Raw genomic sequence first — 15,562 nt, forward strand, 5'->3', positions numbered from 1 at the left:
TGCCCGAGGGATGCCACTGAATGGAACCAAAGGACTGTGGCTCCTATTACTGCCTCCTTGCAAACTTGCTCTATTGTGGAAATCTTTCTAGCACATTTGTATATTTTGTGGTAACCTTAATAGAACTGTTGATAAATCACCACTGAGGGAAAAGACGCTCTGGATTAATATATATTTAAATAACAGTAACTGTTTAGATCTTTAAAATATTCTGTGAAATATAAGTGCAAGGGCAAGTAGTGGTTTACTCTGCTACCATTAGGATTGTTCTGAATAATTGAATGCATTCTGGTCCATTTTGAACCACAGCTACTCCAAATAATCTAGACTTCAAACTGGCTTCTAGGATAAAAAAATTGTACATTCAACTTCTGCTTGTGCGTCTTTAAAAAAAAAAAAAAAAAGATATGTGAATGGTCAAATGTTACTGGCTGCCATGCAAGTTCTTTTGGGGGAACACATTTCTTAGGTTTTATATCATGTTAACTCAATTCACAGTACAACAAACAAAAACAATCCAAACAATGGCATTGTAAGCAGCAGCAGCCTCGGCTGTGGTTTCGAAGCAGTAACCTCACTCTCGCACTGTCTCTCCCTGTGTTTCTGGTTGGCTCTCACACGGTGATTGAGTTACACTGGAGTGAAGGGAGCTGTGGGAACGAGTCATCACACTGGCAATAGGCCTGGAAGATAGTACTACTCTCCACCAGGGGTAAAGCAAATAACAGGGGGTTGGGGAGGGGGGTTGTGCTCAAAACAATGCTGTGTCTTCAATGCTTATCAAAACTAATTACAGCTGGAGGGAGGTCCATCTGGCAGTCATTTCTATATATATATATATATATATATAATATATATATATATATATATATATATATATATATATATATATATATATATATGGGGTTAATTGATTCATAAAGGAGGTTCCTCCAATATCTTGATCGAACTTTGTTACAAAACAAATATTGTGACTAGAATACTGATCTTATGAAAAATATATATTTTAGTGTGGTACACCTTGCACTTTGAAAAAAAAAGGTTAGAAGAACTGTCAAGTGAAGGGATGCGATTTTTATTTTTTGCAAACCTAATTTTTACTGTTCCATATTTTTCATGTTACTGTTTTTGTAATAGTAAACACACAAAATTGGACAGGTGTTTCAGCATAAAATATAGAATATCTACTAACTGAGCATTCATTAAGTACAAACACAAAGTAGCACCAAATGGCAGAACTAGTTCCAGTGGCATATCTGCACAATGCTATACAGTACATATAATCCCAATATGCAGTTTATTTCTCAAACAATATTGTTTATTGATAGATCTATTGACATATGTATGTTAACAGTTAAACTATTCCTTGCTTGGCTTTGTTTTAAATGTAGTATTGGATGCTCGAGAATGTTTTTCATGTTTTAATACGTGACATTAACAAGCTCAGTTATCACAACGAAACCAGCCGCTACGAGATTTTCGGAAAGAAAACGCTCGCTATAACAGTGTAATGCTTGGTGCTGATAGGTTAAATCAGTAAGCACCCGTCCTCACTTGGCAATGCTTTGTACTAATTGGTTGAAACTCTAAATGTCAGCCCTCACATAGCAATGCTAATTGGTTGAAACAGCGGATTCATGATAATATTACAGGCAATGCAAATCAACCATACACTGCTCAGAGTTAACAGAGAACAGCTGTGAGTTCGGCCGCACCGCCAAGACTCCCACTTCCTGCATACTTAGGCGCCAAAATGTAAATAAATAAATAAATAGATATTGATACGCCAAGTAATTTACCTGCCGCAGACCAATAGAGCCGATGATATAGTGAAAGCTAAGAGATTTCAGTATACAACAGACCTATAAGTTTACCATCAAGCATATATAAAATCATAGAAACTATAATAAGGACAAAAATGGAGGAATATTTATATAGCAACAACATTATAGGAAACAGGCAACATGGCTTTACGAAGGGTAGGCCTTGTTAAATTAATTTACTAGATATTATTTCTGGAGGTGACTACTAGAGTGGACCAGGATAGTGTGTATGACACATCTACTTAGATTTTCAAAAAGCATTTGACAAAGTACCGCAGGAAAAACTCCACCTAAAGGTTAAATCAGCAGGAACAAATGGGAAAGTAACAGCATGAGATTCATAACTGGTTACAAGATAAAAAGCACAGGGTTATAATTAGAGGCAGTAAAACCGGAGTAATTTATTTCTACATTTTTTAAAGTCATTCAGGGACATAATATACCTAAATGTTTATTTTTTTTTAATTATTAGTAAGTACACACGTTTTGATATGAAAGCTGAACATTAATATCAGCATTGAACAACTAAGTTATTTAATGAAAAAAAAAATGTAGCCAACTTTTTCACTGAAGTAAAATAAGGCTTATGATTTTGAAATGCCACTTTCTGATATTATATTTTTGATTAAATTTGTTTTGTCCATTTCACGGTATATTTGTGGCGAAGATCATCCTGCCCATTGCCCTACTAGGCTTTCTCTAATGACCAATTAAGTGTTTATTTTATTGTGGGAACCGTTGTCTCGTCAAACAGCACGTGCCTCCATCTGGGATTAGTGAGTGACCCTCACGGAACCTTTAGGCGATTTTACACATTTAAATGCATAACAATGCATACCACAGACCAGTTCCTTTTTTGATTAGCAAGGTTTAATAATTTCACTTTTTTTTACCCATGACACATAATTGTTCACATATGTCGTAAGTGTAATGATTGCATGCTCTTTATTTTATATGGACTATTATTTCTAAACAGTTTAGATATCACATTTTTATAAAACTAAAAAGAATATCGTTTCTTATATATATATATATAATATATATATATTATATATATATATAATATATATATATATATATATATTATATATAATATAACCTTTTTTAATAAAAAAATATATTTTTTATAAGAAGCGCTATTTATTTTTAGACAAAATGCACAATTAAATCCAATAAAACGACAGAATGTTTAAGTATTAAAGGAACGTGTTTCAAACGTAAAAAAAATACAGTATAAGATTTTTATTGAAACATAATAATTTATTTTGGTGTAAATATATTGCAATATTTATCCCAAAGTTGTATACACATTTTAGAACTATGGTGGATTTCTTTAAATACTAATATGTGCAACTATGTATTGTCTCAGCATTGAGACTTTCACTTTAACTAATGTGGCACACATTAGTTAAAGTGAAAGTCCCAATGCTGAGACAATACATAGTTGCACATATTAGTAGTTAAAGAAATCCACCATAGTTCTAAAATGTCCGGTAAATGTCATAATTAGACACCATCATGACTTCATGATGGTGATACCATCATGACTTTAGGTGTTTCAGTACATGTAAAGTACAATACATGGTATCGGGATAAAAGTTTTGTGTTACATTTACAAACGGTTTTCTAAAAGAATACTGTGTTAGTTTGAACACATTTGCTAAGTGTATACTGCATTATTGCAAATAACGCTGCCACAGATACAGAAGCTGTAATTTAATTAGGTTACACAGGGGCGTGTCAAATGTACAATAATGTATCATGCAACTGTTTTTTAGTAGAACAATAAACAATAACTTTCAATATATTATTTTGGGAATGTAATTGCATCAATTTTTTCTCGTTTAAACGAATATTTGTATTTGTTGGCATAAAAAAAACTGTAATATAGTTAGATAGATCCATAGCTTAATATATAAACATATTTTTAAATGATGTGTCAAGAAAAACAGCCTCATGAAACCGTGCCCTCGTGTAATTATCCCTTGAAAGGTGAACAGTCCTTCCCTTTTAGTCCAAAGAGCTTGTCCTTTGTTTGGAAAGTTTTCTGATCTCCTGGGAACGATGTTTGTTGTTTGGTTTTTTTTCTGAGTGTTTTCTGTTGCGTGTGGACGATAGCTGTCATCGTGCTTTTCCTAAACTACTGGTACGTTTCAAAGGTCACAGGAGGGGTAATGAGGTGTGAAACCTCTCAGTACCTTTATATAACATTTACTACACACCAAGGAAAAACACAACAAAGACACGAAAACAAATAAGCATCGCACAAGATGCGTATAACCATTTATCTTGATGGCACAGCAATGTATGCCAGGTAAACAACCTACCTACACTATGCATACCGTTTTCCCTTAAAACACCCCTTTCTGTCTATTTTTCAACATATTGAGTTTTCATGTGAAATGATGGTTTACAGCATAATGCCTATTATATCAAAACTGGACACTGAGAAACACAAACTTGATTGGATGTGCTCATTTGTTATTCCACATTATCTCTTTTTTTCTTCATGTTTTGTTCAATTTACGAATAAACTTAGTGAGGTATCTTGAAGGATTTTTATTAGTATTATTGCGTGTGGTTTTCATAGCTCTAACAAAATGATCGTGGTGTAGAATTACTTGTATTTTGTTCGCTTGTAAGGCGTTTAGAAACTTTTTATGTTTAATCTTTAAAGGGTTGGATTGTTTTGTCATTTATTTGTGACATTACATCATGTTTATTAAAGAGAGCACAATGCATCTCGCTAAAGCTTTCAGAACCCTAATCGCCTTTTCTGCTAATTAAAGGTAATGACCCAGGTAAATGTATTCACTCGAAGCCTGGGTGTGTGTGTGTGGGGGGGGGGGGGGGGGGGGGGGGGGGGGGGGGGTGGTGGGGGTGTGTGTGTGTGTGTGTGTGTGTGTGTGAAAACCATACTTCTTGCAGACACTGTGTAATTCGGACAGTTTAAATTACAGGGCAAGCAACGATAAAAAGTGTCAGATTTCTGTTCACACGGGTCTGTCCTATACCCCCCGGCATATCCAGGACAAAACCACTTTTATTTGTCACTTCGCTGCGTCTGACCAACCTCAGTTAAACAGCGAAGGCTTCATTTACCTGCACCTTGAAAAGGCAATGCTTACTCTTTAGTGCTTGTGAAGTGTGTGTGCACCTGTTTCGGGTTTGGAGATGCATACATTGACCTCCTTAACGTCTGGGATTAGATTTTAAAAGGAGTCATAACTGTCTTTTAATTACAGTTACAAAAAGATAACATCCAAGTAAAAACAAAAGAAGAAAACAATGATTTATATTATTTTAATGATTATTTTAGTGTTTTTGGAGGCAACTGTTCTCTATCTACGTTACTGAACATGTGTGGAAAATGTACTACATTTCTGAATGCAAGCATTATTTAATAATAATAATAATAATAATAATAATAATAATAATAATAATAATAATAATAATAATAATTTCAGGCGTGTCGATTTTGCTTTTTAAAATAACTTCCAAGGTTGTTTTCAGTATGTATGGAATGGAAGTAAGGAATGGAAGGAGTAAATCTGGAGTTTGGGCAGTTTTGGCATAATAGGCTTCATTCCACGTTTAACATTCAACATTAATAGACGAATGGGCAAAAAACAATAATAAAATATAAACGCTGCAGTTTTAATGTGCTTTAATATACAACCAAGGAAAACCAAGGCATTCCCAAACCTTTGGGGTTTTTTTTGGTATATGGTATAAAAAATATAACATTTAACTGTTTCTCAGCATCAAGTTTCTCTGCTGTTTACCATATATGACTGAAATAAGCACGTGTTACAATCATTGGGGAACAGCACGTTTACTTAAAAGTTTAAACATATTTAATTACAGCTTTATATGGAAAATAATAATGAATTTAGGACAATATAAATTGTGGAAGGTGCGTTTGATATATTTTTCAAGGTAGTGCTTCTGTTTCCCACGCTCCTCAAAAGCCACCAGTGTTTGGCTCCAGCGCTACAAAGGCACAGCCAATGAAAAGCAAAGATTTATTTGGAGCGGGCTGAGTCTAAATGCAATTTAGAGTGCTTTGGGGTGGTCTTGTTTAGGCGGGGCGTAACCGACAGGCTATGGGCGGGGGCTTTCCCCGAATCCGTGATTGAGGCTCGGTTGCTGCGTGGGAAAGAAGCTCACAGAGATTTATGAAATCAGCAGTGAAGTCAGAGGTCTGGATTTAGCGGCACCAGATTATACTCCTTCAGTATTTAATTTTTTTGTTTAAAACTTTTCTTCAGATCGCTGTAACGATGAAGAGACCGTGTGAGGACACTACTTCAGACAGTGACATGGACGAAAACATAGATGTTGGGAGTGAAAATAACTATTCAGGGTGAGTGCTGAGCTTTGCATTTAATTATTATTTACCAAAATAGTTTCCATGGAATACATAGTTTACATCAATTTAAATGACTAGCGTTAACATGTACACTTTTGATAAAACAAAGGTGCCGCATAAAAAGTAACCCTAAGCAACTATAACTTTCTGCCAAGTGCAGAATGCGTTATAACGCTTCATAGCATGCCTGTCACTTCAGTTCCCCCTAAGTAACTGAACTGGAGCTGTTCACCAAACTTCTTCACGGCATCCACACATCATCAAAGCTGGCGACCCAAACAATGTGAATTATTCATTAGCTGTAACTAAATTAACAAGGCGGCTAGTCGCTTCCTTTGCCAAGACTCGAAGACACACTGACAAAAGAAATGTCAGTTGATTCTGGTCATTGTTTTAATTCCGTTCTTGAGATGTGCAAGTGTTTGTTGATCAGTTTCATAAGGCAGTCATCTTTCCCAAGCAAGGTACTCTCTTTGAGACTTAGGATTACGTTTCATTTAATCAATTTAAGAAAACAGATCTTTCAAAAAATGAATTGGAGAAGCACAATTGGTTTACCGACTCAGTTCTTCCTTTTTTTAACAGGCAAAGCAGTAGCTCACGCATTAGATCTAACTCCCCCACAACAACATCCCAAGTTATGGCGAGAAAGAAAAGGAGAGGGGTAAGTGTTTATTCTCAGATACTGGAAGTGTTGTTTTGTTTTTTCCTTCACAGATAAACAGTCAAACGAATAAAGTAGGCTGTATGTTCATTTATTCCTAAAATAATCGTATGCATTTAAATTTGTGTAATTAATAGTTAGACTGTAGAATGTTGACATCTTGGATTTTTCTTATGTTTAAATTTACAGATTATTGAAAAGAGAAGGAGAGATCGTATCAATAACAGTTTATCAGAATTACGTCGATTGGTTCCCACAGCTTTTGAAAAACAGGTTTGTTCACTATTTTTGTATTTTTTCCTATTCATCTGTGCATACTGTACATGCAGTTAAATAGTACATTTTTTGAGGAAAAGGTAATTGTACCCTTATAATAATTTTCATGTCTGTGTAAAAGTATATATCAGATTATGTTTAAAAGGTGCAAAAAACTAAATATTTTTATTTGCAAAATTCTTCTTCTTCTTCTTCTTCTTCTTCTTCTTCTTCTTCTTCTTCTTCTTCTTCTTCTATTTGTTCTACTATAACAGTACAGGCCTTATGCTGTGCAGTGTAACCATGCACAAACATTGAAATGATCAAGTAAATTCCAAATGGTGTTTTTAATTTTCTTTAATTATTTTGTATCCTCAGGGATCTGCCAAATTAGAGAAAGCGGAAATATTACAAATGACGGTAGATCATCTAAAGATGCTTCAGGCAACCGGAGGTAAAGGTAAGGAGTTCACTGACAGGCTTTCTTCTTTTTTTCTTTTTTTTACTTTGTAGTGAAATCTGAGCAAACAGCCCTTTGACAAGATTAAAGGAGTGGAAATCAATGCTAAAGGCAGGATTGAACTCGTGGGAAAGCGCTGCTGGGACAAAAGGAGCACTTGACCTTGGGCTTGTGTTTGCTTTCATAACTCTGTGGGAGTAAAGAAGGCTCATTCACACAGGCAGCCCAGTCAGGGATTTGTTTGGGGTTTTCCGAACAGCACAGAAATGTGCAGAGGGAGACAAAACAAATACAGCTACACATTTTAGCATAAGCGGGGTCTGTTTGGCGTGTACTTATATATTGTATCATAACATGCATTTGAACTTATTTTTCGTTAAATATTAAGTAGGCTCAGCCCAAAAGCAAGAAATGTTTGAGTCACAGCTGCCCAAATATTTATGCTTTTTTTTTTTTTCCTTTTCATCTGCAGGCTTTTTTGATGTTCATTCTCTGGCTATGGACTTCATGAGCATCGGTTTTAGAGAGTGCCTAACAGAAGTCGCCAGGTACCTTAGTTCGGTTGAAGGGCTGGACACAACTGATCCCCTGAGAGTTCGTCTGGTTTCCCATCTCAGCACCTGTGCCTCCCAGCGGGAAGCAGTCACAATGACTTCATCCATGGGGCATCACCACCACCCACTGCACCCTCATCACTGGGCAGCCGCTTTCCATCACCTTCCTGCGGCACTCTTTCAGCAAAGCGGACTTCCTTCTTCGGATAGCGCCAGTAGCAGGATCTCAGAAGTTCAGCCACATGGTTCTGCACTCCTTACAGCTACTTTCGCTCACTCTGACTCGGCCCTCAGAGCCCCGCTAGCTGGCAGTGTCGCGCCCTGCGTCCCACCGCTGTCTACCTCCTTTCTTTCCCTCTCAGCCACCGTTCACGCAGCTGCCGCGGCCGCAGCCTCTGCTTTCCCACTGTCTTTCTCAGGGGCATTCCCAATGCTCTCACCCAGCGCTGCAGTGTCAGTAGCTGCTGCTGCCGTCAGCCCGTCAGCGGCGGTCTCATCAACTTCCGGCTCTCAACAAAGTAGCAATGGCGGCAGCAGTAAGCCTTATCGACCATGGGGGACTGAAGTTGGGGCGTTTTAATATCCGTGCCTAAAAGGAACTTTTCAGCTCAGATGTTGTTTGTTTGAGATCTTCCATCGCCGACCTGTTGATTTTGCAATGGGTGTTTTTAAGATAATTTTCCTTCCAATTTCAAAAGTTATACAAATAAATGTTTTCTTTCACTTTCTTCTTTTTTCAAGTAATGGAACCAACCTGTATATCTTCATTACGTAACATGGGAGAATGTTTACATGCATTATACAAACTGGACAAACTATATATGGCTAATACTAACTATGTTATTAGCAATTGGATTAAAAACATGTTTTTTGAACAACAAGCAATAATTAATTAAATAAATAAACCAACAATACACACTGAAAACCCTTTGTCCTTCTTAAACTTCTGCCAAGAGCGACCCTTTTTTCTGAAGGTACACTTTGTTGTATAATCTGGACTGGACAAGTGCACATGATACTTTGCAGCAACAGAATCAGCATTGAGGGGTGGATTACTGTCACCACACTTTTGAAACTCTTAAAAGAGAAGGCTATGCAGTGAAAATGGTGCACCAGGTGCAGTCGAAAGAAAAAAGTTAAATGGACAGAAAAAAAAATGACAGCAAAAATGACAAACAGCTAGAATCACATCCATTTGGACTCTTGTTATGCAGTTCCCCAGGTTTTGCATTGTACATGCAAGAATTGATCAATCCGTGTTTTGTTATGTTAGAACCCCTACAAAAAAAATCTCAAAAGGCATTGAATGTAAAACATGACAAAAATCTATGTGATCAAATTTGTGCTTTTAAATAATCAGTGGGAAGGTTGGAATTTGGCATTAAACCAAAAAACAAAAACAATCATTTAGCAAGATCCTGATAAATTGCTCTAAGTGCTTCAACTCCCGAACTAAAAATATGTAAATATGTAAATATATCAGAACAGGCTAGAAAGTATATTAAATATAGACACTTGCTTTTATTATGATGCACTTGTATTTCTCTGCTGTGTGGAGAAAACATTGAAAACTTTTTTTTACAAAAATGTAAATTAAACATTAAAAAAGGACTTTGAAATATTTGTTGTTTAAGACACTGCTATAACTTGTTTAGCTTTTTCCCCTTTTGAGCTATCACTTGTAACCCCCTTTTCTATGCATACAAAGGTCTGCAGATATCACTGATTAAAAAAAAAAAACTTTTTGAACTTGTGGGTGCCTAGAATGCCTTTTTTTTAAAGAATAAGCTTATGCGTGGAAGTGTGTTTCTACTGCAGTTTGATAAGTGAAATGGTACGCTAAAAAAAAACATTACACGTTATATTTATTAAGGATACAGTTTGTTTTCTTTTACCACAAAGGGGCACATTTTGAAACAAGTGTTCTGAGGAATATACTGTTGATGTTATTTATTCCACTGTGAAATTTCAGCTTTGTTCTTGCACCATAATGTAACCATATCTTTTATAGTGCAACACACAACACAAAAAAACGTATCTTGACAATTTACAACACTTATCCATGTATCACACAAAGTGTAGGTATTTTTAGGCTAGTTAAGGAGATAAATGTCAGCCTATTACTGGATTCATGATCTTTTTATTTGAAATGTTTAAAAATAATCAAATATCACGATGAAACACAATTTCATGTTTTTTTTTTTTTTTTTTTTTTTCTGCACTTAATCACACGGCCTTACATTTGTGCTGATGACATACTGTAGTTCAAAAGGGATTCATCATGCAGTTGCTTGACAACCTGAATATGCTTTCTTCATTCCGTTCCAGAAGCATGCTTTCTACAGACATCAGTTGATATTTAAAGATGAAACTTGCATAAAACATAAATAAAATGCAGATTCAATTCTAGTGAAATATGGTTCATCAGGAATATGCTCCTCGGTATCACTGTGAGTACCTAAACATACTGCTGGTTTCAAAGTGTAGGCAACACATAAAAGCACAACAACAGTCCCTTCTTCCAAGATGGGCCTTTATGTGGTACTAATCCACTCTCTTTATCCAGGGCTCTGTTAGAAAGATTTACATTAGTAAATCACTGTCAGACCATTAAATTCCTTAAGAGAAAAAGTATCAGCATTACCAAGAGAATGGGGATTACGACACACAGCGGCTGCTGCCCATTGACAATCATGGGAACAGAATTGGGTAATAAATCCGTGGGTTTTCAGGTTTATACCAACTGGTTCTCACGCCGTAGTCATTTCTTTGATGTGCCCGTCATAAAACAAGGGCACCCATGATCATGAAAGAAATGTCGAGGAACTTCATTGCGTTAACCCCAAGCACTGGAGCAATGGTTCTATTCATGTTTTTTTTTTTTGTTTGTTTGTTTAAAATATACACAACCACAACCTTAAGTCTGCTATTAACCATTACTCAACAGAAAAATTGAAACACTCTTAATGTAAATTTAACACATCACTTATTTAAATACACAAAATATAGGATTACAGATACATACTGCAACTAATGCATGCTTTTGTAACGTATTTTAAAAACAGATTTTGCCTTGGCAGCAAAAACTAAGGGCTTATTTATTATTCAAATTTGGATAACTCTTTCAAGTGTACTTCTCCAACACCTTTTTGAGTGCAGTATATTTGAGCAGAAGAACTAGCACTGACTTTTTCTGTTTGTCTTTTTTTTTTTTTATTTTGAGCAGACCTATATATATATATTATATATATATATATATATATATATATATATATATATATATATATATATATATATATATATATATATATATTTAAATGAAGGCTCGGACAATCAGTAACTTTTGTCTCCAGTCATTGATTGCAGGGTATTGACTACGTCTCATAAGAGTAAACATAGTAATGTAAACCAACAGCCCAAATACTGGCAGAGTAACAGACACAACTAACTCTGTGGAGACAAGTGAAGGCCTGTTTGACAAATAAAAAAAGAAGGGAAGGGGGGTGGTTGTAAAAACAGAAACTAGAATTTGAAAGAATAATTCAAACACACCAGTTTGATACCTTTATTGTGGCTGCCAGTGAAGGACTAAAAAAAGACAAAATGCAGTGTGCGGTTCAGTATGATGCAAGCATTATCATGAATATGAATTGCCAGGGTGTGGTCTCTAGTGTACAGCAGGAAGGAATAATACTTGTACACTGTTGAGAACATCAGTGTAGTCTGTCATGTCCCTTCCATGGACTAAAATGAATGTCTCTTTCTACCCCCTGTAGGGGGGACATAGTTCCGGCACCAGGGAGGTTTGTTTGTACATACAGTATGTAACATCATACATCTGTAGATCTATCCAGAGAAGAAGTCATCAAATTGTGACGAAACTTAATATGGACATATCTTGAGTGACCTATTTATTCATGTGTTGTGGCTTGTGAATGGTTGGGCATACTGTAGTTTAGAAGCTAGTCAATTCAGATTCACTGAATGGTGGGGTATATTCTCAAAGTTTCATTAATTACCTCCTGTTTTTTTAAAAGAGATTTTTTTTTTCTTAAACCATTTAATAACAAACTACAATGTCTCTAAAGCAGTCTTGATTTAATTTGTAAAACATTAAGATGGAATTTTCTCCTTTCAAAAAATAAAAGTTCATTAAAAGACTGGTGTAAATCCTTTGACAACATGTACCTTTATATGTACACTTGTTTAAAAAAGAAATGACATATCTACAGTAAGCTCTATTTACATGGTTTGAATTGTGATGACTAGTTCATGAGCAACGCTGATTTCTGGCTTGTTCCTGAAAACGTGGCACGGACATTTGATACGAAAGGTTACTGAACCTACATGTAGATCACGCCATATTCAGCGTCACTCCTATTTATAAAGTCAAACTGTATTCTTCATAAGGTGCAATACCTTTTAACAAGAATTGGATAGTATCATTTACATACATTTTCTGTGTTACATGATTTTTTAAAATTTAATTTTACATAGACACAGCTGAAACTTTTTTTTTTACACAGTTAATTAATTTAATAATAAAATTCAATTTTTTTAATTTTTTTTTTACTTTGAGTGATTTTACTGTAGGTTTTACTTTTTGACATGATAATTCTTTAGGTCAGTGGTGATCACGTGTCTTAAGAGCAGTGAAAAAACAACAACCAGACAATGAAATACTATCTGTGGCATTTACTGAAATAAAAGCTCTACAGCACATTAGTCATAAATCAGGATGCAAATACATTAACTCATTTGGGTGCATCAAACCAAAATGTTGCTCACTAATTGCTCATGGCTCCAGTATATAAAGTTTCCTACTGGAATGCTCTTCTTGGACTAATCCATTACCTACCCACAAATCAGATATGGCTGGCTATTGCACTGCAACATATCAGTTGCTCCAAACAGAAACTCAAGGCAGTCAATATTTCTTCAGATATTACCTTTATGGGGTCCCCGAGTGGCTCACCTAGTAAAAGCACATGCAGGGTGAGTCATACATTCATGCCCTGGCTGTGCAAAGTAGCTGGTGTTCACTGAGGATTCGAAAGCTCTGGCTCCTAGGCAAACCGATCAAGGACTGTTTATCCTCATCGCACTACAGTGAACCTATGAGCTCAAAAGCGGATACCCACAGGTCTGGCCCTTGTCCTCCAGGGGTCAGTAGCGTGCTTACATATGCCCTCAAGTTGCTGGGTGTAAAAGAGGAAGCTGGCCCAGTCATGGTATGAGGGGACCCACTGAACTGAATGGGGAATTGCTGCAGTGAGGGGGAAATTTCAAAATGGGGAGAAAATCAATGGTCAAATAATTGGGCACACTAAATAAAATTTTTAAAAAAAATATATATATATATATATATATATATATATATATATATATATATATATATATATATATATATATAAAATTTATTTTTTCACTTTCAGTTTAATTCTCCTAGAACTAGGTAAATTTGCAGAAAGACTACCCAATAATAATTTCAAAATATTAAATAGCTTAATACTGAGAAATAAATAAAAATAAACATACATACACATAAAATAAATTAGATTAGTTTACTGGTCTGCTGTTTTGAAGGGAGTTCTTTTCTATGTGGAGTTCTCTCTCTTTGTGGTAAAGTTACCACCATAGTTACCTCATAATTACCACAGTGTGAGTACTAACTGAAGTTTCATGTGTCAATGAAGGGCCTTGTTTAGTAGCAAGTGCAATGGCAAGTATAAAACAACCAGGAAACTGCCCAGAATAGTAGCGAACAATTTAACTGCTCCTTCCTGCAACTAACATTTCATGCATGAACTTCAGTATTTTTGGGATGTAAAATCCTTTTTTTTTTTCTTTTCCTAAAAGCTTTACAGTGAGATTTGATACCATACTTCCTAAACTTATTTTCAGTCAAACACATTCAATGTACTATATAATATTACATGTAAAACAATATACATGTTCAGACTAGACAACCTTGACATGAAATTCAAAAGAAGCAAAAATCTGTGTTGTCAAATAGTTTTTCAAACCTGATATAGACACTCACTGTGTGTGTGTGTGTGTGTGTGTGTGTGTGTGTGTGTGTGTGTGTGTGTGTGTGTGTGTGTGTGTGTGTTTAAAATGGGACCAAAAGCGGTACTTGACAACATTTTAAGCAGTGTCTTTCCTTGTTGAATATTCCAGCGGCAATTGTTTAAAGTTTAAAGAAGGCTATTTTTTAAGATTTATTCCCATGTCCCTGTTCAATTGTAAACAGAACCACATTTATACCGCTATTTAGTATTTCACACCAAAATGTCTTTATTTAACACAGGATAGAAGGCATGCAGCATCCTATTCATGGGGACTTGCTTTGACAGTTTGCTGTTTTGAGTGGAGTTCTCTTCTACATGGAGTTCCCTCTCTTTATGGTAAAGTTACCGCCATAGTTACCTCAGTGTAAGTACGTAACTGAAGTTTCAAGTGTCAGTGAAAGGCAGTAGGAAGTGAGAATGACAAACAACTTAAATGACATTGCATTTAATTAGGACCAATAGCTGCAATGTAACCAATAGCTGCAATTACAATGTTATTTGAATGTAAATGCTGTAATTGCAGTTTTAGTGATGTTCAACTGCAACTACATGTTACTTCAGTTCAGCTAAACTGCAATCTCAGTTTACTACAGTCAAATCCAGTTAGGGTGCTTGGAGACAATTTTAGTTTGACTTTAACTAACTCTAAAATAACACTAATTTATCTTCAAATATTGAAACACAGGTATAGAGTAACGCTATACAGCTTTGTAAAGCTGTGATTTGATTCTTTCCAGTAGTCCTAGTTCAGAGTGCAGATTACCTGACAAAACAAAAAAATAGAAATGTAATGAAACAATTGCGACATCTTGTGGAATATATTGGTATTAATTAATTAATTAATTAATTTTAAAGACATTCATTTTCGCATTGAAGCATCACAAAGAGGTCGATTTAGTCCATAACTAGAGAATGGGTGGGCAAGAGACCTTTGAATGGGTGGGCAAGAGAAATTATCATTAATTATTAGAAATAATAATAATAATAATAATAATAATATAATAATAATAATAATAATAATAATAATAATAATTCACGATTCACGACGAACGAGACAAAATGAGTAGACCCAATGTATTGCATATGATAAATATCCGCATATTAGTTGCTTGCTCAATGGTGGTAAATATGCTAAAATACATTACTGACGATGTAGACCTTAAAAATGACACATTAAATTTAAAACTATGTAAAAGACCAAAAAACATCATAACGTGCCAGTTGTTTACATGAGCAAGCAGTGTTCTGCGTACCACTAGTACCAAAAAAATAACAGCGCACATACATTTTTTGTATGGGAGTGAGGTTCCCTTTCCATATGAAATCGCAAAATGAATCACTGAAATTGGTACTATAACTAGAA

General features: G+C 35.3%; 1 protein-coding gene across 1 annotated transcript; it reads left to right on the forward strand.

Moving 5' to 3' along the window:
- The first annotated feature begins 5,940 nt into the window (after positions 1 to 5,940).
- LOC121316910 (hairy/enhancer-of-split related with YRPW motif protein 2-like) lies at positions 5,941 to 9,877 on the forward strand. The gene is made up of 5 exons (XM_041252257.1): positions 5,941 to 6,189; positions 6,781 to 6,859; positions 7,049 to 7,132; positions 7,493 to 7,574; positions 8,047 to 9,877. Exons 1-5 carry the CDS (start codon positions 6,107 to 6,109, stop codon positions 8,706 to 8,708), a joined length of 990 nt encoding a protein of 329 aa, XP_041108191.1. The 5' UTR covers positions 5,941 to 6,106; the 3' UTR covers positions 8,709 to 9,877.
- The last annotated feature ends 5,685 nt before the right edge of the window (positions 9,878 to 15,562 follow it).

The sequence above is a fragment of the Polyodon spathula genome, chromosome 6, assembly GCF_017654505.1.
Source record: "Polyodon spathula isolate WHYD16114869_AA chromosome 6, ASM1765450v1, whole genome shotgun sequence".
NCBI lineage: Eukaryota > Metazoa > Chordata > Actinopteri > Acipenseriformes > Polyodontidae > Polyodon > Polyodon spathula.